The sequence below is a fragment of the Pantherophis guttatus genome, chromosome 6, assembly GCF_059756535.1.
Source record: "Pantherophis guttatus breed Tessera chromosome 6, ASM5975653v1, whole genome shotgun sequence".
Classification (NCBI taxonomy): Eukaryota; Metazoa; Chordata; class Lepidosauria; order Squamata; family Colubridae; genus Pantherophis; species Pantherophis guttatus.
In genome coordinates, this window is record NC_142068.1 from 96685544 (window position 1) to 96709230 (window position 23687).

Below are 23687 nucleotides of genomic sequence, written 5' to 3' on the forward strand. Positions count from 1 at the left end.
TATTCTATTTTAAATTTTTGTATTTATGTGTTTTATTCTGTGGCTGTTCACCACCCTGAGTCCTTCGGGAGTAGGGCGGTATAGAAATCCAAAAAAAAAAAAAAAAGGTTGACTCAGCCTTCCATCCTTTCTAAGGTAGGTGAAATGAGGACCCGGTTTGTGGGGGCAATAAGCTGACTTTGTATAAATATACAAAAGTATGAAGGCTATTGCTTAATGCATTGTAAACCGCCCTGAGCAGGGTGGATTAAAATCAATGATTTTTTTAAAAAAAATCAAAAAAATCAGATTTTTTTGATTTAAATTGGATTTTTTTGATTTTTATCGAATTTATTTTAATAAAAGACTTTTGGGGTAAAAATCTATCGTAAGATAGTTTTCTATTTAAGATACATAAATAATTTAGTTTATTCCGCATGAAATGGAGCTTAGTTATGTCGCATGAGGCTGTATAGTCTGCAACACTGGGACTATTGGTGAGTCAACAGTGGGTCAAAGGAGTAGCAGAGATGACCGTTGCTCTTTCAAAATTATGATTTAAATCGAGTTGATTTAAATCAAGCCTTTTTACTAGTGATTTAAATCATGATTTAAATTGTGACTTAAATCAACTCGATTTAAATCAAATCCACCCTGGCCCTGAGTCTCCGGAGAAGGGCGGCATATAAATCAAAAAAGAAATAAAGAAATAAAATAAAATGATGTCCCTTAGTTGGGTCCTGAAACATCTACAAGAAAAACTAAGCACCACGGAGCCCACAGTGCAACCCTGAGCTACAAATATTCTCCTTTCTTGATCCAGCCCTTTCCTTAGACGGTCCCAGAAAAATCCAGCTGGGACCGACCAATCAACTCTGAGCCACTGTAGGGATCAAGCCGGCGACCCTGCTGGCCTCCTCTTCGGCGCCCGGGAGGCTTTGACTCAAGGAGACTCCTCCGCCTTCGCCAGGCGGTTGCGCTGGAGACGCCTTTCGCCTTGCAGGATCCCGACCGCTGGAGCGCGCCGGGCAATGCGCGGAGGAGGAGGAGGAGGAAGGCATAATTAGGCGGGGCGGGGCCTTCCGGACAGATGTGCTTCGGCCCGGCCGCCCCGTCCCGCGTTCGCCCACCGGCTGTGCGAGCTCGACCCGCCCACGCGGCTCCTGGCCCGGCCTCGGCCTCGGCTTGCCTGCCTCCCCCTCGGGCTCCGGCTGGCTGGGCGGCTGGGCGGGCGCTGCTCCATGGAGAAGGCGGGGATGCTGTGCGGACTGCGGGCGGGATGGGGGCGCAGCAGAGCCGCCGCCGGCCCGGGACGTGCGCTGTGCGAGGCCAGCAGCAGCAGCGGCGGCGGCGGCGGCTGCAGCTCCGGCCGCGCGCCCGGCGGGGAGCCCGAGCTGGAGGCGGTAGCGGCGGGCGGCGGAGCCGGCGAGGCTCTGGCGGGCTGGGATGAAGCCGGGGGCGGCCTCCTCTGGGGCCAGATAGCTTCCCGCGGGGGCTGCTGCTGCTGCTGCGGGGAAGAAGCGGAGCAGGCGGCGGCGGCGGCGGCCGAGGGCGACGGGGGCGCAGCGGCCGGCCCGAGGATGGCCGCGCCGCCGCCGGGCTACCCGCTCTCGGACCCGGGCTCCAACAGCGAGCGCAGCGCCGACTCGCCCCTGCCCAGCGACGGAGGAGGAGGAGGAGGAGGAGGAGGCTGCTCGGCCGGGCCCTCCCGCGCGGCCCCGGACAGCCCCGAGTGGGGCGAGGAGCGGTTCCGCGTGGACCGAAAGAAGCTGGAGGCCATGCTGCAAGGTGAGCCGGGCCGGAGCGGGCTCTCTCACCACGTGGCGGGTTTGGGGGGACGGAGGGAAGGGGGCCGGCGCCGCTGCCCGACCGGTGGCCCCGCGAGGCCGTGGGGGGCTCGGCTCTTCGGTACTACAGGCCCTCCGGAGGGCCCAGAGTTCCCCTTTCCCTCCCCACTCCCGCGGGACAGGAGGAGAAAGGCTGGGACATTTGGGGTGTGTAGGTGTGGTGGGGCCAGCCCGACTTGCCCCTAAGAAGGCGGCGAAGGAGAGAAGGAGCCTGGATAGCTCAGCAGATTAATGCATTGTAATTTAACACCAGCTGTCTGCAATTAAAGTAAGTTCGAATCTCGCCAGGCTCAAGGTTGACTCAGCCTTCCATCCTTTCTAAGGTAGGTAAATTGAGGACCCAGTTTGTGGGGGCAATAAGCTGACTTTGTATAAATATACACAAGTATGAAGGCTATTGCTTAACGCATTGTAAGCCACCGTGAGTCTCCAGAGAAGGGCGACATATAAATCAAATTAAAAAAAAAAAAAGTGGGAGCGGGCTCTCCGCGTGGTCCCCTCTCCCTGCAGCTGCCAAGTCCGCGAACGTCGCGCAATCAAAGCTGCTGAGCAGCACTTTCTCAGCGCCCCGCCTGTTTGCCTCCCCGAATCCTTTGATCCCCTTTCTGGGAAGGCCATTTCTGAGAATTGGGCTGCAACCGGCCGGGACAGCGAAGCGGTGTCTGGGAGTGGAGGGGGGCAGGGGGAGAGAAGCAGATGCCTTCTGGGCTCGTTTTTTCCCTGCCCAAATTGGGGGGCGAAGGAAGAGGCTTTCGGAAGAAGACCAGCTGATGCTCCAAGGAGCATCCCAGGGTTCTGGCTTCCAGCGTCGGCTGTTGCTGTCAAATTGGGGGGGAGGTGGGGGAGGCAAAACTTTGGGGCAAATTCCGTCTTCTGCTCCTGCTCCAACTTTTGGTCGAGCTTCGGGAGCCCCAAATTCAACTCCCTTCCCTCCTCTTTCATCACCCCCCCCTCCGCCCGACAAGCCGGTAGTCTGCGGAGAGAGCTAGAAATAGTCTGCTGAGCGATCACCCTGTGGAATAGATGGGCTGCCCGTCTCGGTTGCCCTGTTTGCTTTCTTCTCTCCCCCACTCCTGCCCCTTTCCCAGTTTTCCTTCCCGTCTAGCATTCCCAATACATCCAGCAGCCCCAGATGTGGATAAAGATCGCTCCCCTACAGATGTTTGTCTCATCAACTTGAGGAGGGTAGTAGATTCCTGGGGAATGGGCTGGGTCGGAGGTGGGGGGATGCCTGGCGTTTGTTTTGTTTTAAGGGTTTGAAGCATTAAAGGGGCACAAAAAGATTGTGCTTCACAATCCACAAGCGTTGTGCATTTCCCTGGTCATGAAAGTTCTGAGCTGTGTGGTTGCCAAAAAGATATCCAATGTCAGAAGAAGAAAAAAAAGCTAGAATTTTGAGTCACTTAAAAGGAAAGGAACTGTGGACTCTGCAAAGCCTAATTTATGTAGATTCAAGCACCAGCCTCGAGTTTTTTGGAAATTAAAGCCGATATGATCTTAAAGCAGAATCTTCTTCAAAGACCAGCCCTGCCCCCCCCCCCTCCTTCAAGGGTCACTTAGGGAGCGTGCCTGGCCAAATCCAGTTTGCCCATCTAGACTTCAGCCGAGAAAGGTTTGACTCCTATTTTTGGATACTGGGTGATGCTGAGGCTTGTTTGACCAGAAGATAAAATGGATATTGCAGATTTTACAATTCAGGCAAGGCAGCTGAAATGTACATTTCAGGCAAGGGCCATCAATACTGTAATGCCGTCTTCGCACATCTGAAAAAGTGCTTAATAGTAAAAAGCCCCAGTTTTGGAATTCAGAGTTTAAGATAAACTTTTAGCAGCCGGTTTGACCATACTTTTGTTCTTAGCAAGGCCCACTCAGGTTTTTTGGTGTCCACTCCATTAGGAAACTGCCTTTTATGTGCGTGGAAATTCATAGGAGCTGGACAAATCATCCAGGACAGATAATTCTGCCCAAAGTAGAAGGTCATATGGACTGGGTGCACTCCACTTGATTTTAAAAATTATGCAGGTTTCAGTGCATGATGGGAAATGGTTGAATATTTGCTGCAAATGTGACCTCATAACTGCTTATGATTACACTGGAATGCCTTAAATTCAGTTCTGTTTTGAATTAAATTTGCTTCTGCTAGAATGTGAAGGAAATTGTTTGGATGGAATATGTTTAACTGCTTTGCATACGGTAGAAGTAGATGTGCAGATCAGAAATAGTTTACGTGCATTGTATAATTTTAGAATAAGTATTTTTTTTAAAAAAAAATGAAAATCAGTTTTGATTTATAATCTGGACCAAACAAGAGAAACTTAACAGTTTGGAGCATTTTGGATCTAAATCAGGATCAAAATATAGTTTTGAAAAATGAATACTGGAGTTGATGAAGCTCATGTTCTACTCAGGACTTTGCTGATCTACAGAACTTTCCTGCTTCATTCAACACGGACTTTCTGGCTTTATGTAGACCAGCCACCCCTAGCTTGGTGCCCTCCAAATCTGTCAGTGTTCCAGAACCAGGAGGAATATCTAGAAATAACTGATCCTGAAACTATGATTCTTTATTTCTTTGTGATTTTTAAAATAATTACATTGTTATAGATACATAAACCTTTTAACATGCAATAGGAGTTGTGGCTCTGCAGACATGCAAAATTATTTGTATAAATAGATCTTTGGAAGCTGTATTGAGCTACTTAGACAGCTATACATGTTATTCTAAAAATCTGATCTAAAGGTACTAATACCACTCTATAAAGTCTTAGTAAGACCACACCTAGAGTACTGCATCCAGTTTTGGTCACCACACTATAAAAAAGATGTTGAGACTCTAGAAAAAGTGCAGAGGAGAGCAACCAGGATGATGAGGGGACTGGAGGCTAAAACATACGATGAACAGTTGCAGGAACCGGGCCTGGCTAGTCTAGTGAAGAGAAGGACCAGAGGAGACAGGATAGCAGTCTTCCAATATTTGAGGGGCTGCCACAGAGAGGAGGGGGTCAAGCTATTCTCCAAAGCATCTGAAGGTCAGACAAGGAATAATGGATGGAAACTGAACAAAGAGAGATTTAACCTGGAAATAAGGAAAAATTTTCTGACAGTGAGAACAATCAATCAATGGAACAGAAGTTGCCTTCAGAAGTTGTGGGGGCTTCATCACTGGAGGCTTTCAAGAAGAGACTGGACTGCCATCTGTATCAGAAATGGTGTAGGGTCTGCTTGGGCGGGGGGTTGGGCTAGATGACCTCCAAGGTACCTTCCAACTCTCTTAATCTGTAATCTGTAAACCCACCTGCATTACTCAGCTGAGAAATATTTTGTAGCCCTTGTTAAACTATATGACTGGAAAGCAGTATTCAATAAATACTGAATATTTATTGTCCAGTACAAGGTAATAAAAACAAACAAAAAAAGGTTTGCTGTTAATAGATACATGTGCTACATCTTTGATGTTTTATTCCAGGGGTCTCCAAATTTGGCAACTTTTAAGACTTGTGAACTTCAACGCCCAGAATTCCTCAGCCAGTATGGGAAAACAGAAGGGCATGGCTGGCTGGGGAATTCTGGGCGTTGAAGTCCACAAAAGTCTTAAAAGTTGCCAAGTTTGGAGAGACCTCTTTAATTCCAGTAGTCTCAGCATAGCCTTGATATTGGATTGTAGATCCTGGTGGATTCTGGGTAACAAGAAAGCATTTGGTATGACTGGACTCAAGTTTGGAATGTGTTTCCATTTAGAATTGGTCTCCTGGGGAGCAGGTTAATCTTTAAGCAGTTAATATTTTGCTGTGCTGATACAAGATTTTTGGCATGCAGCTGAGCAAAAAGTTCACATCCCTTACTATAATTTAAATCTGAAGATACCTTCCATTCCTAAAAGGGTGCAGTGATTCTTGAATGTTTGTATATGTGAGGACTGTTGCTTAATGGGGGGGGGGAGAGTGGGTGACAACTCAAAACTCCTTGAAAATTTAAATTTGTGGGCCTTGTCTGCACCCACTTCTGTTTGTTCAAGTTGCATCACAGAGTTCCACGTAAGCATAGGCTCCTTCGATTTGGATTTCCTCTACTTCTATATTTTACAAACTCTTTCAAACCTTTTACCTTTATTTTATTGTGAATGTATGCCTTTGATGTGGGCCCTAATAGCAAAATCCCAGCAACAGGAGGGTGCCGTCTGATATTTGGGACCACATGAAAGAAAATGAGGTGGCTTCCGAAAAGACGTGAGCTCAGAAAATTAAATAGAAATAAAAGTGGACAGAGAGGGAGGGTCATTGGAAGAGCAGATAGAGAAGGTTGGAGAAGAAAGCAAGAATGAAATGAAAGGCAGGGAAAAGGACTATATGGAAGACAGAGGACACCCTATTAAGCTTCATGGGCTGAATTTCTGCATTCATCCTCTAGATTTATTTTTTTAGCCATCCAGGTTGGTCTTGGGAATGCTTCTTGGGTAATCCGTTCATCCTATACTTTGGGAACTAGTCATGCCGCACTTATTAAGGCCCTTTGAACTTGGAAATCACCCAGGCAACCTTCCTGTTTAAGGGAAACATTGGCGGGTTTGTTGACCTCCAGATGGGTTAGAAATCAATTGATCAATTGACTAGATAAGATAGCTAATCCAGGTTCTGATGGGAATTCCCTCAAGGGATGCTTTGCGGAAGGGCAGCTCCTTTGATCCTTTTGGGCCTGGTCTTGCCTTCCTGCCTTTCCTTGACCTTTGCTCAACTGGGGGGTAGCCACAGGTACCCAAATCCTGTCTTTCTAGTGGGACTGCCTCTTTCCTCTCAGCCAGACTGGCCCCAGCTTCTCCTGCTTCCTTTCTGTTCCCAGGTTTGGACTGATATTGGAAAGTCTGAAAAGGGGACTTGGTGGTGCAAGGCCCTAAGTTTAGATGTTAGTTTAAAGGGGTTGTGTGACTTTCTTCCAAGAACAGCCTGGGGGACAAGAGATGGTTCAAACCCCAAAATGACAAACAAAAAGATAGCACAACCCTTCCTGTGATCCCTTTGTTTGCCAGAGGTTAGCTCTCATATGCTTTCCTTTCATCCTGTGCTAACCATCCCAACCTGATGACACTATTTGCTCATCCTTTTATGTTTTTATTTATTAGATTTTTGTCCCATCTTTATTTCCTTACAAGTAACTTCCTCACTAGGGGAGAGAACTTTTAATGTTTTAAGAAGCGGTTGACAATGTCAGTTCCTTTCTCTCTTGGCTGTCTGGTCAGTGAATGAGGGGTCCTTGGTGCTCTCTGAGCTTGCTTGTTTGACTAGCACTGATGATGGTATCTAGTTTGGGGAATGAAACATCTACAAGAAAACCACCAAGCTCAGAGTGCACCAAAGACCTCTTATTTCAACCTTGAGCTTGTTGTTATTAGTTACAAAATCATGTCCGACCCATTGTGACCCCATGGACAACGTTCCTCCAGGCCTTCCTGTCTTCTACCATCCTCTGGAGTCCATTTAAGCTCACTCCTACTGCTTCAGTGACTCCATCCAGTCACCTCATTCTCTGCCGTCCCGTTCTTCTTTTGCCCTCAGTCTTTTCCAGCATTAGGCTCTTCTCCAGTGAGTTCTTCCTTCTCATTAGGTGGCCAAAGGATTTGAGTTTCCTCTTCAGGATCTGGCCTTCTAAAGAGCAGTCAGGGTTGATCTCCTCTAGGACTGACCAGTTTGATTGCCTTGCAGTCCAAGGGACTCGCAGGAGTCTTCTCCAGCACCAGAGTTCAAAGGCCTCAATTCTTTGGCGCTCAGCCTTCCTTATGGTCCAACCTTCACAGCCATACATTGCAACTGGGAAAACCTTGAGCTACAAATACATATTCTCCTTTATTGATCAGGGGATGTTTTACACTCTTTCTCTCTTCCTTTGATTTCCGTTTTTTGTAATTTGTTTTTTTTTTGTACTACATTTGTGTAACACTAAAAAGTGTTACTAAAAATGTAGAGATCGGAAATGAAACCTGACTCTACTTTATTCATGTTATCATGTTTCTTCATGGTAATCTTTGAAGGAATGTATAGGGTTGGCAGATGTAAGAAGTGAAGCTGGCAGATGCCCTTCTCAGGAAAGAGAGAATTATTCTATCCACATATCTCCATTTCTTGCCATGGCTCAGAAAGTCCGAGAATTTAAACCTCGGGGGTGGGGGGCACCAGCACCACAGAGCCTGGGTTACTGCAGTGGACAATCTCGTCTTGTATTTGTCTGCAACCAAGAGTCAAATCGTGCAGAGTTTGCATGCGTTGAGTCTTCTGCCAGCTCCTGGATGGAGGCTTAAATGTCTGGAGAGCTGAGATTTTCATCCCACTAATCCCAGCGTGAGGTTGCTTCTCATTCCACCTCATTTATTGTCATGAAAGGTATATTAAGAAAGTGTTCTGAGGATTTATCTATTTGTTGCAACACAAATGAAGATTGCTAGTGAATGGTAGTCTCCTTCACTGAGCATCTATACCTCAGCACACTGTTGAAGTTAAAAAACGGATTAATGTGATGCAGTAGATGAGCCTCTTAATAAATCCTCTAGACTGGTTTGGTGGAAAATTGCATTTTTGTCAAGTTGGTTGTTAAGGTATGGTGCTGTTATGTACAGCCCTGTAAAGGTCTCCTAGCTTTTTTTTTTATTAAGCCTTGGGTTCTTCCCAAACTACCACGTGGGATCCCAGGTGATCTGTGATCTCCTTCCCATTTGAAAAGCTGGGGCTCCAGTTTCCTGTCCAGCCAGAGGCACAAACTCTTGTCTGCTGGCATTTGGGGGGCTTAGACAACTGTGGAAGCCTAGCAATGGTTATCTCTTGCTCCTCCTCTAACTCCTGGTACACATTTTGCTACCAGCTTGCAAGACATTGGGAACTTCTTAGAACTTCAGACTCAAGGAAAGCAACTCCAGAAAGAGAAGGGTGCTGGTTGCATAGACTGGTGCTTGGGAGATTCCCTCACCAGCTTCAAGGCCAGAGACTCCTCCCTGACCAGAAGCTGGGATGGAAAGAGGTCATCTTACTTGATGGCTTCACTCCACTTTGGATGCTCTTCCCCGTTGCAGCTTGGTGGACCTCTTTCATCTTCATCTTAGGTTGAGGGTAGGGAGCATGATGCATTGTAAAAAAAAAAAAAAAAGTGAACCTTTTTGATGAACTGAGAGTCTTCATGATCATTTGAGCAGAATGTGCCCAAACCTGTTAACTTTTGCAGAAGGAAATGAAGTTTCTGGGCTGTGCTGTTGATTTTTACAGATTAACAGAGTTGGAAGGGACCTTGTAGGTCATCTAGTCCAACACTCCCCCAAACAGACCCTACATTATGTTTGACAGATGGCAGCCCAGCCTCTTCTTGAAAGCTTTCAGTGATGAAGCTCCCACAACTTCTGAAGGTTTGATAAGGAAGATTTCCTATCTTGAATGTTTAGAAGGTTATCAATGAGTTGCGTAGCTGCCTGAAGTCCCAGTGAAATCTGTTCAGTATCAGCTGCAACCTGTTTGTGTCACTTATTTTATTCAGCTTTAATTTATGTGTCCAGAGAAGAAGGGGGGAGGGACTTCAGATATGAATGTGTTCGTTGCGTATCTCTAGGAAAATCTTAACAGTCCTACAACTCCACACAAGTTAATTGTGTTGAGAAATCTCCAGTGACTAACTTGGCTATGGTAGCCCATTTGATACTTTGGATATGATGAATAGCCCTTCTTATGCAAATACTACGTATTACGGTCTTGCCCGAGATAATATTTATTATATCCTATGGCTATGCAACAGATTGGATTCAGATTCAGAAGTTTCTCAGAGTGTGTGAGGTCGCAGATGTGTCTGCGAGTCTTTAAAACTTTAAAAAACTTGCCAGGCTCTCTGTTTTAAAAAAGCTGGAGATACTGTCAATTCATCAACCCATCCTTCTACCTAACTCTTTAGTGGGACACAACTGTGCACAAAGAGCAACACACCAAATATCTCCACTGAGAACATGAGGAAGGGATCCACACCCACCCACCCACCCACCCTGCTCCTCCCCCGAGACCTCAGCCTTGCCACCATATTGATTCCTCCGTGAAGTTAATCTTCACTTCTAATCAAGGCCATGTCCGTTCCAGTTGATGTCATCTGCATGGGGCTGTTTCCTACGTAATGGGAATGGAATCTTGCAAGGGGACAAAGTTTTAGTAATATTAAAATGTTCAGGGGAAAAAAAAAAAGGACCTCTGGATGTATTTAAAGCAAGGGCAGAATGGTGGCTAAATACGTCCCTCTAAAGTTTATTTCAGCAAGAAGCTGCTTTTTTATAAATCGTTGCAAAATCATACTTTGATTTTTCACTTTCTGGTAACTTAGTATAGTGTCTAGAAAGATTGTTTCAGTGTTTCAAAGATTAATTCCCTCCCACTTTTCGGATTTAATATTTCTGTTGGATGCCTGTTGGATGTGTTTTGGGCATTTTTAGGGCTTTTCTCTCCCCACCCCAGTCTCTGATCCATGCAGATTTTCAGATTTTATCAATAGTTTTGCAGAACTTCCATTCAGTATGTTTTGCATCTAATGGTGTTTTGTAGCATTTCTGGTTATGCAAATAGTTGTTTTTGGTCTCTGAACTCTTTTGAGGGTTAGGTCATTACCTTGCCTATTTTAAGTCCAATCAGGCACTCTTCCAGTTCTTTTGGATTCCAGTTCCCATCATCCCCTAAAGAGCTTGAAGGCTGGAATCATATAATGCAGGGGTGGGCAACTGTGGCCCTTTTACAACCTGTGGACTTCAACTCCTAGAATTCCTGAGCCAGCTTGGCTGTATCAGGAATTCTGGGAGTTGAAGTCCACAGGTTGTAAAAGGACCACAGTTGCCCACCCCTGATATAATGGCAACTCTAAAAATGTTAGGAGTTGGGAGGTCATCAGAAGAAAAAGCAGGGAAAACTGCAAGCATTTAGAGAAGGTTGGAGAAGAAAGTAAGAGGGGGAATGAAAGGCCGAGAAGGAGTATATGCAAGACAGAGGAGACCCTACCAAGCTGCGTGGGTCGAGTTTCTCTACTCATTCGCTAGATAAGTTTATAAAAAAAAAACCATCCAGGTTGGGAGGAGTAATGCTTTCTCAGTGATCAGGCAAACTGTGGTTCATGCTATACAGGTAGTCTTTGACTTATGACCACAATTGAGCCCAACATTTATGTTGCTAAGCAAGATAGTTAAGTGAGTTTTGCACCATTTTACGACCTTGGTCGCTTAGTAGCACAGCTGTTAAATGAATCTGGATTTCCCGATTGACTTTGCTTGTCAGATGATCACGTGACATTGGGACACTGCAATCGTCATAAATACATGCCTGTTGCCAAGCACCTGAATTTTGATCACATGACCCTGGGGATGCTATAATGGTTGTAAGTGTGAAAAACAGTCATAAGCCGAGGTGGCACAGTGGTAAGAGTGTAGCACTGCAGGCTATTTCAGCTGACTGCTAGCTGCAGTTTGGCAGTTCGAATCTTACCGGTTCAACATTGACTCAGCCTTCCATCCTTCCGAGGTGGGCAAAATGAGGACCCAGATTGTTGGGGGGCAATAGGCTGACTCTGTAAATCACTTAAAGAGGGCTGTAAAACACTGAAAAGCAGTATAAAAGTCCAAGTGCTATTGCTATTGCCCTTCCTTCCTTCCTTCCTTCCTTCCTTCCTTCCTTCCTTCCTTCCTTCCTTCCTTCCTTCCTTCCTTCCTTCCTTCCTTCCTTCCTTCCTTCTTTCCACCACTCCCACCCATCCATGGTGCAGTGGTTAGAATGCAGTATTGCAGGCTCACTCTGCCCACAACCAGCAGTTCGATCCTCACCGGCTCAAGGTTGACTCAGCCTTCCATCCTTCCGAGGTGGGTAAAATGAGGACCGAGATTGTTGGGGGGCAATAGGCTGACTCTGTAAACCGCTTAGAGAGGGCTGTAAAACACTGAAAAGCAGTATAAAAGTCCAAGTGCTATTGCCCTTCCTTCCTTCCTTCCACTACTCCCACCCATCCATGATGCAGTGGTTAGAATGCAGTATTGCAGGCTCACTCTGCCCACAGCCAGCAGTTCGATCCTGACCAGCTCAAGGTTGACTTAGCCTTCCATCTTCTGAGGTGGGTAAAATGAAGACCCAGATTGTTGGGGGCCAATAGGCTGACTCTGTAAACTGCTTAGAGTGGGCTGTAAAGGCACTATGAAGTGGTATATAAGTCTAAGTGCTATTGCTATTGCTATAAGTCATTTTTTTCCCAGTGCTGTTGAACTTTGAATGGTCACTAAACAAATGGCTGTAAATTGAGGACTACCTGTGCTTTAAGAATCAGACATGCCACCCTTATTAAGATCCTCTGAAATTGGATATTGCCGTAGGCGACCTTCCCATTTAAGGAAATGTTAGAGGGTTTGTTGACCCCACAACTCCAGATTGATTAGAAACCAATTGATAATTGATTAGATTAGAAATGTAATCCATGTTCCACTGGGAATTGCCTCCAGGGTAATCTCTGCTTGAGATCAAGGAAGAAATGGCACTTTTATTGGTTATGTCCCTCTCGAGAGTTTAGAGTTGAATGGGACTCCTTCACAGCCCAGGCTGATAAATTGGAAAGCTATTGACCATCGCATGTCTTCAAATATTTGCTCTCGGCCATCATGATCAAAGGGTTGTGGCAGACACGGAAGGATTTCCAAATTCAAGTTAAGTGAGTCTTCAGAAGGAAGTTTCTGGAGTGGGGAGCTTTGCAACACAGGAAGTTCATTCTATGCTATACAAATAATTTCAGTAGTAATAAACCTCTGAAAGAATCTAAGTTTCCTTTCTCTTCTACCTTAAACGTTTTTAAAGCTCTTTGCTTAGCAGGCAGAAATGTAACGTTTTAGGTTTGGATTCCCCAGAAACCCAAGGATTTTTTTTTTTTTTAAAAAAACATTTACATTTCATTTTTCATGTGTATATAGCAGGAAAGGGTTCAGTTACTATTTTTTAAAAAAATCATAAACCAAATTTGCTGATTAGGCTTTCCTAAGGGAAAATAAATATATGGAATAGATTTGTGGCAGTAGTCATTTTTTAAATGTTTGCACATTCCTTTGTTAACTATTGGAATAATACTATTTTCTCAAATTTCAGTGTTTCCTTAGTACTACAGCAGGTTATCTTGGTTTGGCATAAATGTCCAAGTTAAGTATTACTGGGCTGCACATTCTTGTGGGTTACATTATAATCTTTACCTTCCTTTGGAAAATATGCCCTGTTAACTGCTTGTTGTGGACAGTCTGATTAAAAACTGGCTGTTTGGTGAATAAACACACAAGAGTTTCTTGTCCATGCAAACGAACCCAAATACCTTGATAATTGTTTGTCTATAATTAAATGGAAAATGGGATTGTGATGTACTCCAGATTCTGCAAATGCAGGATCTGCAATCAAAATGCGACATAAAGTTTGCATATCATTTGCATATATATTACCCAGAGGTTTAGTGATATTCATGCTGAATAAAATGAGAAGATATGATATATATATATATATATTGAAAAATAGTGACATAAAAATGAAAGAACATCCTTCCCAACAATCTGGCCTTACTAAGTCATTTTATTTATTTACAGTCAAAGAGGGACAGAAATCATCATAATAGCAATAATAAATTAAAAAGCACTATAAAGCACAGTAAAAGATACGTTATACCAAAGGAAAGTTGGAGACAATAATCTGCTCCTGATGAGATTATCCACACAATCCTCTCAAAGAAACTAAACCCACTTATTTTTCTAATAACATTACTTAATGATAAGATAATAGATTAACAGAGTTGGAAGGGACCTTATAGGTCATCTAGTCCAACCCCCCCCCAAGCAGGAGACCCTACACCATTATTGACAAATGGCACTCTAATCTCTTCTTGAAAGCCTCCAGTGATGAAGCTCCCACAACTTCCGAAGGCAACTTTGGTTGATTGTTCTCATTATTAGAAAATTTATCCTTATTTCCAGGTTGACTCTCTCCTTGGTCAGTTTCCATCCATTATTCCTTGTCTGGTCTTCAGGTGTTTTGGAAAATAGCTTGACCCCCTCCTCTCTGTGGCAGCCCCTCAAATATTGGAACATTGTTATCATGTCTCCCCTGGTCCTTCTCTTCTCTTCACTAGACTAGCCATGCCAGTTAAACTCAGTTCTAAAAGCTTTGTAGTTGTCTTGGAAATCCCTAAATATCAGGAATATTTTAATCTGGTGCTAGACGCCAGTCTAAGAGATCCTGCTAAAACGAATGGCCACCTCATTTACTCATCCATTTTCTTTAACAGAAATATTTCCCAAGTAAATGCTTTATACGGACTCTTACTAACTTTGAAGTGTCAAGGAAAACTAGGTAAGCTCGAGTATATAACCTCAAAAATCTTATTTCCTCTCTTATTTTGGTCACTCCTGTCTTTGGCTGTGGACTTGATCTAGCTAAATGTCTTACAGGCTGTCTGTGACTCTTGTAAGCGAGGAAGGGAGGTTTTTGAGCAAAGCCAGCAGATGGCCCGGTGATAAAGGAGGAAGTTGGACAGACAGCTCTTGAGTCATTTCACTCATGGATGCTTCCCAGATCAGAAGAGTTGGCTGTCAGGCAACTCTGACCAACTTTGATTCGTCTGCTGTTGTGTTGTATATTCAGCATTGTGTCAGCATTGTTACCCTGAGAAATCCTCCTTTCTCCGAAAATGCCTAGCACCTACTTCAAACCAAGCACAGAAATAAACATACAGCCTTGTTTAGAATAACAGAGTTGGAAGGGACCTTGGAGGTCTTCTAGTCCAACCCCCTGCTTAGGCAGGAAGCACTTAAGGCAAAAAGTTCAGAAACGTTTTTTCTGCTATTATGATGAGAAGAACAGGCTTTTATCTCTCAGAATTGCCCTGTTACTAAGGCCCTTTACAGCTCAACTTTTACTCTTGTTGAACCTGGTCAGCGGCTCGATATTTTGTGACTATGCCAGTGGAACAATATATATATATCATTATTTTATGGATTTGGAGGTCATGGCTTTTCCCCCCAAGTACAGGCTGTCCTCAAGTTACAACAGTTTGTTTAGTGACTGTTTGAAGTTACAGCTGCACTGAAAAAAGTGACTTATGGCCATTTTTCACACTTACAACTGTTGCAGCATCCCCGTAGTCACGTGATCAAAATTTGGAGGCAGTATCTCAGGGTCATGTGATCCTATTTTGTGACCTTCCGACCAGCAAAGTTGATGGGGAATTCACTTAACTGTGTTACTCGCTCAACAACTGCAGTGATTCACTTAACAGTGGGGGCAAGAAAGATAGTAAAGATAGTAAAATGGGGCAAAACTCACATAACAACTGTCTCCCTTAGCAACAGAAATGTTGGGCTCAATTGTGGCCATAAGTCTAGGACTTAATTGTATCTTTCAGCACTACAAGTCCCAACATTCTCAGCCGCTTACAGAGGAATTGTAGAAACCTGCTCTAAAGTAATAACCTAATAAGGGTTTGTTTCACCATCAATCTTTATTATTACTAATCATGATGCCGTTTGCAATGCTTTCAATATCCAGCCAAAGTTACCATGAAACACTTAAGCTTGTAGTGAAGCTTCTAGTAAATCAGCAGAGTTCCAACAGATGCTGAACCAAAATGTTTACTTGGTGTATTTTAAAACATTTGTGCTCAAAGCCAAAATTACAGGTGACAAATGTTTTGGTCCAGTCCAGTGGTGAAATTCATTTTTTTTTACTACCGGTTCTGTGGGTGTGGCTTGGTGAGCGTGGCTTGGTGGGCATGTCAGGGGAAGGATACTGCAAAATCCCCATTCCCTACCCACTCTGGGGCCAGCCAGAGGTGGTATTTGCCGGTTCTCCGAACTGCTCAAAATTTACGCTACCATTTCTCCAGAACCTGCTGGATTTCACCCCTGGTCCAGTCCTTTTGGTGGTGAATTTGGGTTTCCCTGTAGACCAAGAAGGTTTTTGCCAATTTAAGCCCTATTGTTCAGTTTTCTTTCATAGGCCTAAGCAAATATTGTTATCCAAATGAGTTTTAATTGATGAGTGATGGTAACAATCCAGACACCATCCATTCACTACCATTTAACGTGTTTACTAAAAATTATCTGTGTAGCTGTTTGCAGAAAGTTGTCATCACACAAGGTTGGTTGGTTGGTTGATTGATTAAATTTAGTGATTGATTAAATTTAGTGCCACCCATCTCACTGTTGAGTGAGTGAATTACAGTAGAAGATTTGTTGATAAGCAGCAGTTGGAGACAAGGAGTACTGTGATAAACAGGGTGAAAACTGGCTTATTTGGTTGCTTTTTTTTCTGGGGGAAAAAGTATTTCTCTTGGCTTTATTTTCAGGCCAAAAGAAAATGAAAGCTGTCTCTTAGCTCAATGTCATGCAGGATGGTCCTTACCTTTCCTTGAGGGGCAGGGAACCTGTGCAGTACCCACCGAGGCAGAGGAAGGGGCTCTCTGCCAAGAAAGAGCCATTCACTGTGCAAAGGCTCCACATCTGCTTTGGAAGCCCTCACTGCTGGTCTCTATTGCACGGTTATTTTAGGATCTTGTTCTATAGGTCCAAGTAATCTAGGACAGTTTTCGAGGCTGTCCTGCAAGTTTTGTGCTCTCTGAAGCATCTCTCAAATGCTTGGCCCTGCCCTGTTGAGAATGGGACATTTCCAGGTAGGAAAAAATAAAATCTCTGGTTAAATCAAGCATGAATTTAGCCTATTGTGCATTGGAGCATTTTATGATAATAGCAAAAATGTCCATTGCTCTGAGAGATGTTCCAAAGATACTGGGCCCCTGGTTTATACATTAAAGAGATTTTCATGACTGGTGAAGAATAAACAAAATGCTTTGGTACAGAATTCAGTAGCTACTTGAAATCTATAATGCAGATACTTTTTTACTTAAAAAAAGATTTAATAGATAAGTTATATGAAATGTCCTATTCAGTTATTTGGAATAACTAGTGGGTAACGTTCTCCTCCTCCGCAAGAATTTATAACTGGAGATTTACAACAATCATTCCTGAACAATTGACCAAAGGAATTGCACCATGAAAGTTTACTTTTGATTGTGTCTCATCGTCTATCCCAGAGGTCTTCAAACTTGGCAGCTTTAAGACTTATGGACTTCAACTCCCAGAATTCTGGGAGTTGAAGTCCACAAGTCTTAAAGCTGCCAAGTTTGGGGACCCCTGGTCTATCCCTTAATTAAAAGCCACATTCATTTTGCGACTTCTTTTTCTCATATTGCCCTAACCTTCACTCATTTGGGAGGTCTTCAACCTTTGCAAATTGTTGCTTTCTCCAGATGTGTTGTGTGTCAATCCCAGCATGGGAAGTGCAGTCTAACACTTCTGAGGACCTCAGTTTAGAGAAGTGATGCTACGCAGAGTTTATTTCTCAGTCACTCCTAGTTTTGCAGTTGTAGACACAGTTCGTTAACTGGCTTCCAATGGTGGGTAAGCAGAAGTTTGAAGCATCTCCCCCACTATAATAAATTATATAGTTTTATCTTTTAATATGGTAAGCCGCCCAGAGTTACCATGTGGCAAGATGGGTGGCTCAAAATTTTTATGAAGGAAGGAAGGAAGGAAGACATAAGTAAAATTTTGGCCAACTGGTCCATGGTTTTGTAGACACAATAACTTACCACCAGAGGGATTGATTATCCCAAAAATATTTGAATGTGCCGAAATGAATAAACTAATTTTAGAATTAAAAGAAAAAGAGGATTTGGAATACTATGTGGTTTGGGAAAATTGGTATAGGTGGGTAGACAACAGAAACAAAAATAGGTAATATTTATAAGGAAGTTGAGGATGTATATAATGTAGATTTTATGTGAATTGTTAATCTAAAGTATATAAAAATGATACTGTTTGTATTTTGAGTTTTGGAAAAGAAAAACTACAGTAAACATGTAAAAAAAAGAAAGAAAGAAAGAAATAAAGAAAAAGAAAAAAAGAAACAATACATACATACATAGTTTTGTAGACACAATTGGTTATGCTATATCTTGTAGTCTTGGGAAGAAACATTATTGATGAGTCTTCCCATGTTATTGGAAGTTTGTAAGGATGATCAGCTTGGAAACTTGGTCTTAACGGCTTGTTGAGTTGTTCTACGGAAACTGGTGGTTTGTTGGTTTACTTTTTAGCTGAAATATTCGTTGTATAGTTTTTATTCTGTGTTCGATACTGTCGGGGTTGTTGCAGTATAAAATGAGGCCTAAGGATAAATAAGAACCCATTCTAAACGTTTTTGATATGAATTGCCTTGATCTCCACCTATTGTTTTCTAAAAGTAGAGCTTTTATTGAAATTCAGCAGATTTCCAAAGTTTGGACCATTCCAATGTGTTTTAAAGTACTTGTTTTGTGAGAAAATACATACTTGTGCAAATGCACGCTTGTAAGGGAACCGTTCTATGAAAATGGATTTAAGCATGTAGAGAGTGTTAGTTCACCTCCATTTTGGGGCCCTCCTTGACATTTGTAATGAAATGGAATATTAAACAAGGCCTTGTGGATTTTATTTTCCCTGTCTCACATTGTTTCATCTTTGGATGACTTCAGTATCTCCCAACTTTTTGAATTAAAAATGCGCTTGCATAATAACTAATGGTGTTGAAAATTTTAACTGGCCTTTACAACCTGTTCTCATCCCTCTCATTCTTTGCTGATCGCATCTGATAAATACTGCCGCTGAGCTTGTTTCTAGAGCACGATTACCCCTTTTTGACGTATGAGAAACGGGTCCCAAGAGCAGATCCTGGAAACGTGCCTTGTAACAGCTGCAGATGTCAGCTAGAACATTTCAAGTTTATAAATCTCATGTCTGGAATTTGGCTGCTAAATACCGCTGAATCACTAACGGTGCCCTGGTATGAGACGGGTTCAGAGCAGAGGATGGTGCTCCATTGTCCTGGGCAGGGGGTCTTGTGCCTCTTTGACAGCTGCTTGTGTTTGCACAAAGTATGTGCAAAAGACAAGACGTGTTTAATTTTAGCCTTGGATGTGTTCCATTAGAATAAGAAAATATTCAGTGTGCCCGTCTGGCGTTTCTTCCAATGCAACACTTCCAGGATTCTGAACTCAATGTAAAACTGGAACAATGGTGTTTTGAGGTCAACCTGTTTTCACCCCTGGGCCACAAAGAGGGTGGAGAGAGAGAGCTTATGCTATCTGTCATCTGAATTGCAGATGTCTTTTTTAAAATTTATTTTCTTTTTTGAAAACAAAGTGTATCCAAGAAATAATGAGAATAGATGTCTGGCATCATCCTTAGCCATCACTCTATGTAAGTGTCTGCGCAAACAGTGAAATATCTTCTCAACGTCTTTAAGTAAATTCTCTGGGTTATTCAGCCAACACTTGGAGGACAGAATGAGCTGCTAACTCATCTTTCCAATTGTGTTTTCTGAATATTTTGGTTTTTTTAAAAAGGGGAATATCTTCTTGGCCATTTATTTCTGGATGCCTCAAATACTGCAGTCAGAAGACACATGATGTTTCATTCAAAGTCAAAGCATTTTGCACCGCCTGATCACATGAATCAAGTATCTTGTATTCTTCCTGAGTCTTTTTTGTATGACTCGATTCCTTGTTCCCTGCCCTAGTTTTGATAACTCTAGAATCTGCCTAACTAAGATCATGGCTCACAGCCCTCTCAATTCCTGGCAAATAGATGGGGAAGAAATGAAGGTAGTGACAGATTTTATTTTCCTGGGCTCCATGATGACCGCACATGGGGACTACAGCCAAGAAATTAAAAGACACTTGCTCCTGGAGAGGAAAGTTATGGCAAATCTAGACAGCATACTAAAAATCCTGCCAACAAAAGTGCGTATAGTCAAGGCTATGGTGTTCCCAGTGGCAATGTATGGTTGTGAAAGTTGGACCATAAGGAAAGCTGAGCATCAAAGAATTGAGGCCTTTGAACTTTGGTACTGGAGAAGGCTCCTACGAGTCCCTTGGACTGCAAGGCGATGAAACCGGTCAGTCTTAGAGGAGATTAACCCTGACTGCTCCTTAGAAGGCCAGATCCTGAAGATGAAACCCAAATACTTTGGCCACCTAATGAGAAGGAAGGACTCACTGGAGAAGAGCCTAATGCTGGGGAAGATTGAGGGCAAAAGAAGAAGGGGACAGCAGAGAACAAGGTGACTGGATGGAGTCACTGAAGCAGTCGGAGTGAGCTTAAATGGTCTCTGGGGGATGGTAGAGGACAAGGAAGGCCTGGAGGAATGTTGTCCATGGGGTTGCGATGGGTTGGACATGACTTCACAACTAACAACAACAGAATCCACCAGGATGTCTGAACCAAACAAGGGAGGTTTGTACTATTAGGGAAGTGTTCGCCAACCATGGCTGATGCTTTGGCAGTGTGATGAAATGTCTAACAGAACATGCGGCATGGAAGAGGGAGAAGGACTATTCCGGGAGGGAGCTTAACATCTCAGTATCCAGGGAAGAGGGGAAAACCTGAAAAAGACTGGGTCACTTTGCGAGGCATTAGCTGATCTGGAGAACTGCTTTGACGTGATTTCAAGATTCTGTAACATTAACCTGCTAGCAATAAATATCTTTCAGGAAATTCTTGTTCCTGAGTGTGTAGGTCTGTAGCACTTAATATGCAGTCTGGGATTTGGAGGAGTATTGCTATGCCTCAGCATCATGCTAAGATACGAGGTGGCTTAATGATTTTGAGGTTGACTCAGAAGTTAGGTAACCATGGTTGCATGGTCTTAATAAAACAATGCCTTAGCACACTCCACACATCAGGCATTATGTTTTTATAAGATACAGCTATTGATGCATTAGTTGGGCAAGAGAAAATGTCTCCCATAGGAGGCACCAGGAATTAAGGTCCATCCAAGGGACACGGACTTCTTAATTAAGCTGCTATGATGACATCAGCTGATAGTTTAGTTGACTCTAAGATCTAGTTAATCCTTATATGGGAGAACACCAGGAAATTGAGGGGTACAGTTCGACTGGGAAGTGGAAACAATATCATGGAAGATCGGTAGCTAGTGACAAACTATTTCTATATCTCCCCCCCCCCCAAGAAAACTACATGGAGGTGTAGTACTGTAAAGTACTGTAAGTTTACATCTAAGTCATCCAACTCAGTTCAAGGGAGTCTCTTAATTAAGAGAGAACATGGAGTCATACTAGCGAGAACTCAAGAGTTGGGGTTGGCAGAATAGCCTGTGAGGACACCACTGTGTATTCTGGCACTGTGCCTTTGGCACCTGTCAAGACCTTCTACTCTTATTATTATTAGTCAAAACATGTTCGGCCACCTTTATTCACTTATGTCTGCTTTCTTTGGGAACTGGAACATGTCTTACTTTTTTGCCCGTGAGACAATGGGAAATTCTTCTAAAAGTCAAGGAAGAAGATAGACAGATAAGACTGTTTTTCAATTGCTCCCTGGACGTGATCTCTCATCCCCAAAGGCAAAATATGTGGTTCAAAGAAATCCATCAGGGTAGTGAGGGCCATGTGTGCTTCTAAAAAATGTGCATCGCACAACCAGATGTCCCTCCCCTGTTAACCGTTTTGTGTTGGCATCTTTGACCTATTCTCAAGACACCCAAGTGTCCTCTGCAACTCGCCCCCCTCCAACATGAATGACTGCAATGTAAACCGCTTTTCTAGAAGGAGGTGGGACTTCTGCACCAGAGGATAATAGGTGCTTTCATGATATGCAATCAAAAGGATCAGTTGCCATCACTTAGAAGACATTCTTGGCTTTGTAGCTAATCTGATGGTGCTTTTCTATAATAAGAAATCAGTTGGCTGAAGCCCCAGATTTCTGAGGTCTGGGGTTGCTTTGTCAGCTTTGGGTGATTTTGAAAACAAGCCAACTTCACAGGACAGGAGGTCAACAGAGTTGGTCTTGAGTAGGATGTATCTGAGCAGTCTTCTGCTGGAGTCTTCTTGCTACTGGCAGAAATAATAATAAATGGCTATTTAAAGAGGAGGAGTGGGGAAGACAAGTTTGACTGTTTAACGTACTGTATAGGGCACTGTTCTTAAGATACTAATAGACTTCAACTCCCAGAATTTCTCATGCTGGCTTTGAAATTCTGGGAATTGAAATCCACAAATGTTAGGTTGAGGAACACCAGTATACAAGAATTGAAACTTGTTCAGGGATGGTGCTTTGAAGTATATTTTAATTTCACTTTGATGCTAAGGAGGCAATAGCATAAACGTAGCATAACTGTTAACTGTTAACTATTCTTAAATTTTTGTATTCTGTGTGTTTACCTTTGGCTGTTCACCGCCCTGAGTCCTTCGGGAGAAGGGTGGTATATAAATTTAAATAAATAAATAAATAAATAAATAATAAATAAATAAATAATAAATAAATAAATAATAAATAAAAAATAAAAAATAAATAAATAAATAAATAAATAAATAAATAAATAAATAAATAAATAAATAAATAAATAAATAAATAAATAAATAAATAAATAAATAAATAAATAAATAAATAAATAGGTAGGTAGGTAGGTAGGTAGGTAGGTAGGTAGGTAGGTAGGTAGATGGATAGATAGAGTGATTTTAGTTATTCTACTGTAGTGGCCAAAATTGTGAAAACCTTTTGGGAAAAGTGTATTTTCTAAAACTAGCTAATAACACCACTTTTTTTGGAGTAGTAGTACCATAAAATTATATATCAATGGAAAGATAATTTAATCAAGAATGTAATGCAATAACTTTTATAAAGAATTTGCTATTAGAATAGCAGTCTAAAGAAAAGTGAAACACGTAGAAAAAACAAGATATACCAAAATGATCACCATAGAAAAAATGAGATATACAAAAATTATCACCATGTCAGTTAATACTTAGTTGGGTAACCTTTAGCATGAATTACGGCCTTACAACGTCTTCCCATGGAGTGAACCAAGTATTTTACTTCTGCAGCAGTTATAATTGTGAAACCAAGATTGAAGGATGGCTTCTGTTAACTGGGTTTTATTGCTGGGTCGCTTCTGACTAACAAGTTTCTTTAGTTGGCTCCGTAGATTTTCAATTGGGTTCAGGTCTGGGCTCTTCCCAGGCCATTCCAGCAGTGGAATAGGATTATCTTGAAACTCCAAAACAAAACAAACAGACAAAGAAAAAAGTGGTGTTATTAGCCATCAAACCTTAAAAATACACTTTTCCCAAAAGGTTTCCACAATTTTGGCCACTACTGTAATTTTATTTTGAATCGTCGAGAGCTGTAATATCAGCAGGCTTGCTTGCCACTAGTGGTCACTAAAGATCCTCCTTTCTCTAAGGTTGAATGGCTTCATCAGAGCTTTGCAGTTCCTTATCGACCGAGGTACAATTTGCAACACAGCTTTGGCCTTTCCATGCATCGTCCCACATCTGCAGAAAACTCCTAAAAATGCCTTTGTTTTAAAAAGTCGAAGGAAGGTTACACAATACATCTTAACTTGTAATTTAGGGGAAAGTGTTCTTCCCAGGCAGTTTTGTGTCTCATAAGGCCAAATGAGTCACTTTGGGTGACACAGCCAGAAAAAGAATAAAAAACAGAAATCAAGTGTAGAATCCTTAGGATAATTTGGATTTGAAGGCTGAAGAGCAAATTCTGATTATTCCACAGGCATTTAAGGAAGGTTTTCACCGTGTTCTTACATGGTCTTCTTATTTACTATTAAATAAGTAAATATTTACTATTTCACTGCTAATTTTGCTACAATAAACACATATTCTAGTTTTCTAGAGTTTTTTTTCCCATTTCCCTTTAAGTCATTGAAAAAAAACCCCACATTTAAATCAAATATCTAGAAAAGTAATCCAGATGCACCACATTTTTTGTTTTATTTTATCTTT

General features: G+C 42.5%; 1 protein-coding gene across 1 annotated transcript in view; it reads left to right on the forward strand.

The window, feature by feature from the left end:
- The first annotated feature begins 1205 nt into the window (after positions 1-1205).
- BICC1 (BicC family RNA binding protein 1) overlaps positions 1206-23687 on the forward strand; it is a 132202-nt gene continuing 109720 nt past the window's right edge. The window contains exon 1 of the mRNA XM_034435360.3: positions 1206-1767. Within this exon, the coding sequence (XP_034291251.2) occupies positions 1221-1767 (547 nt within the window). The 5' untranslated portion in view covers positions 1206-1220. The remainder of the gene's footprint in view (positions 1768-23687) is intronic.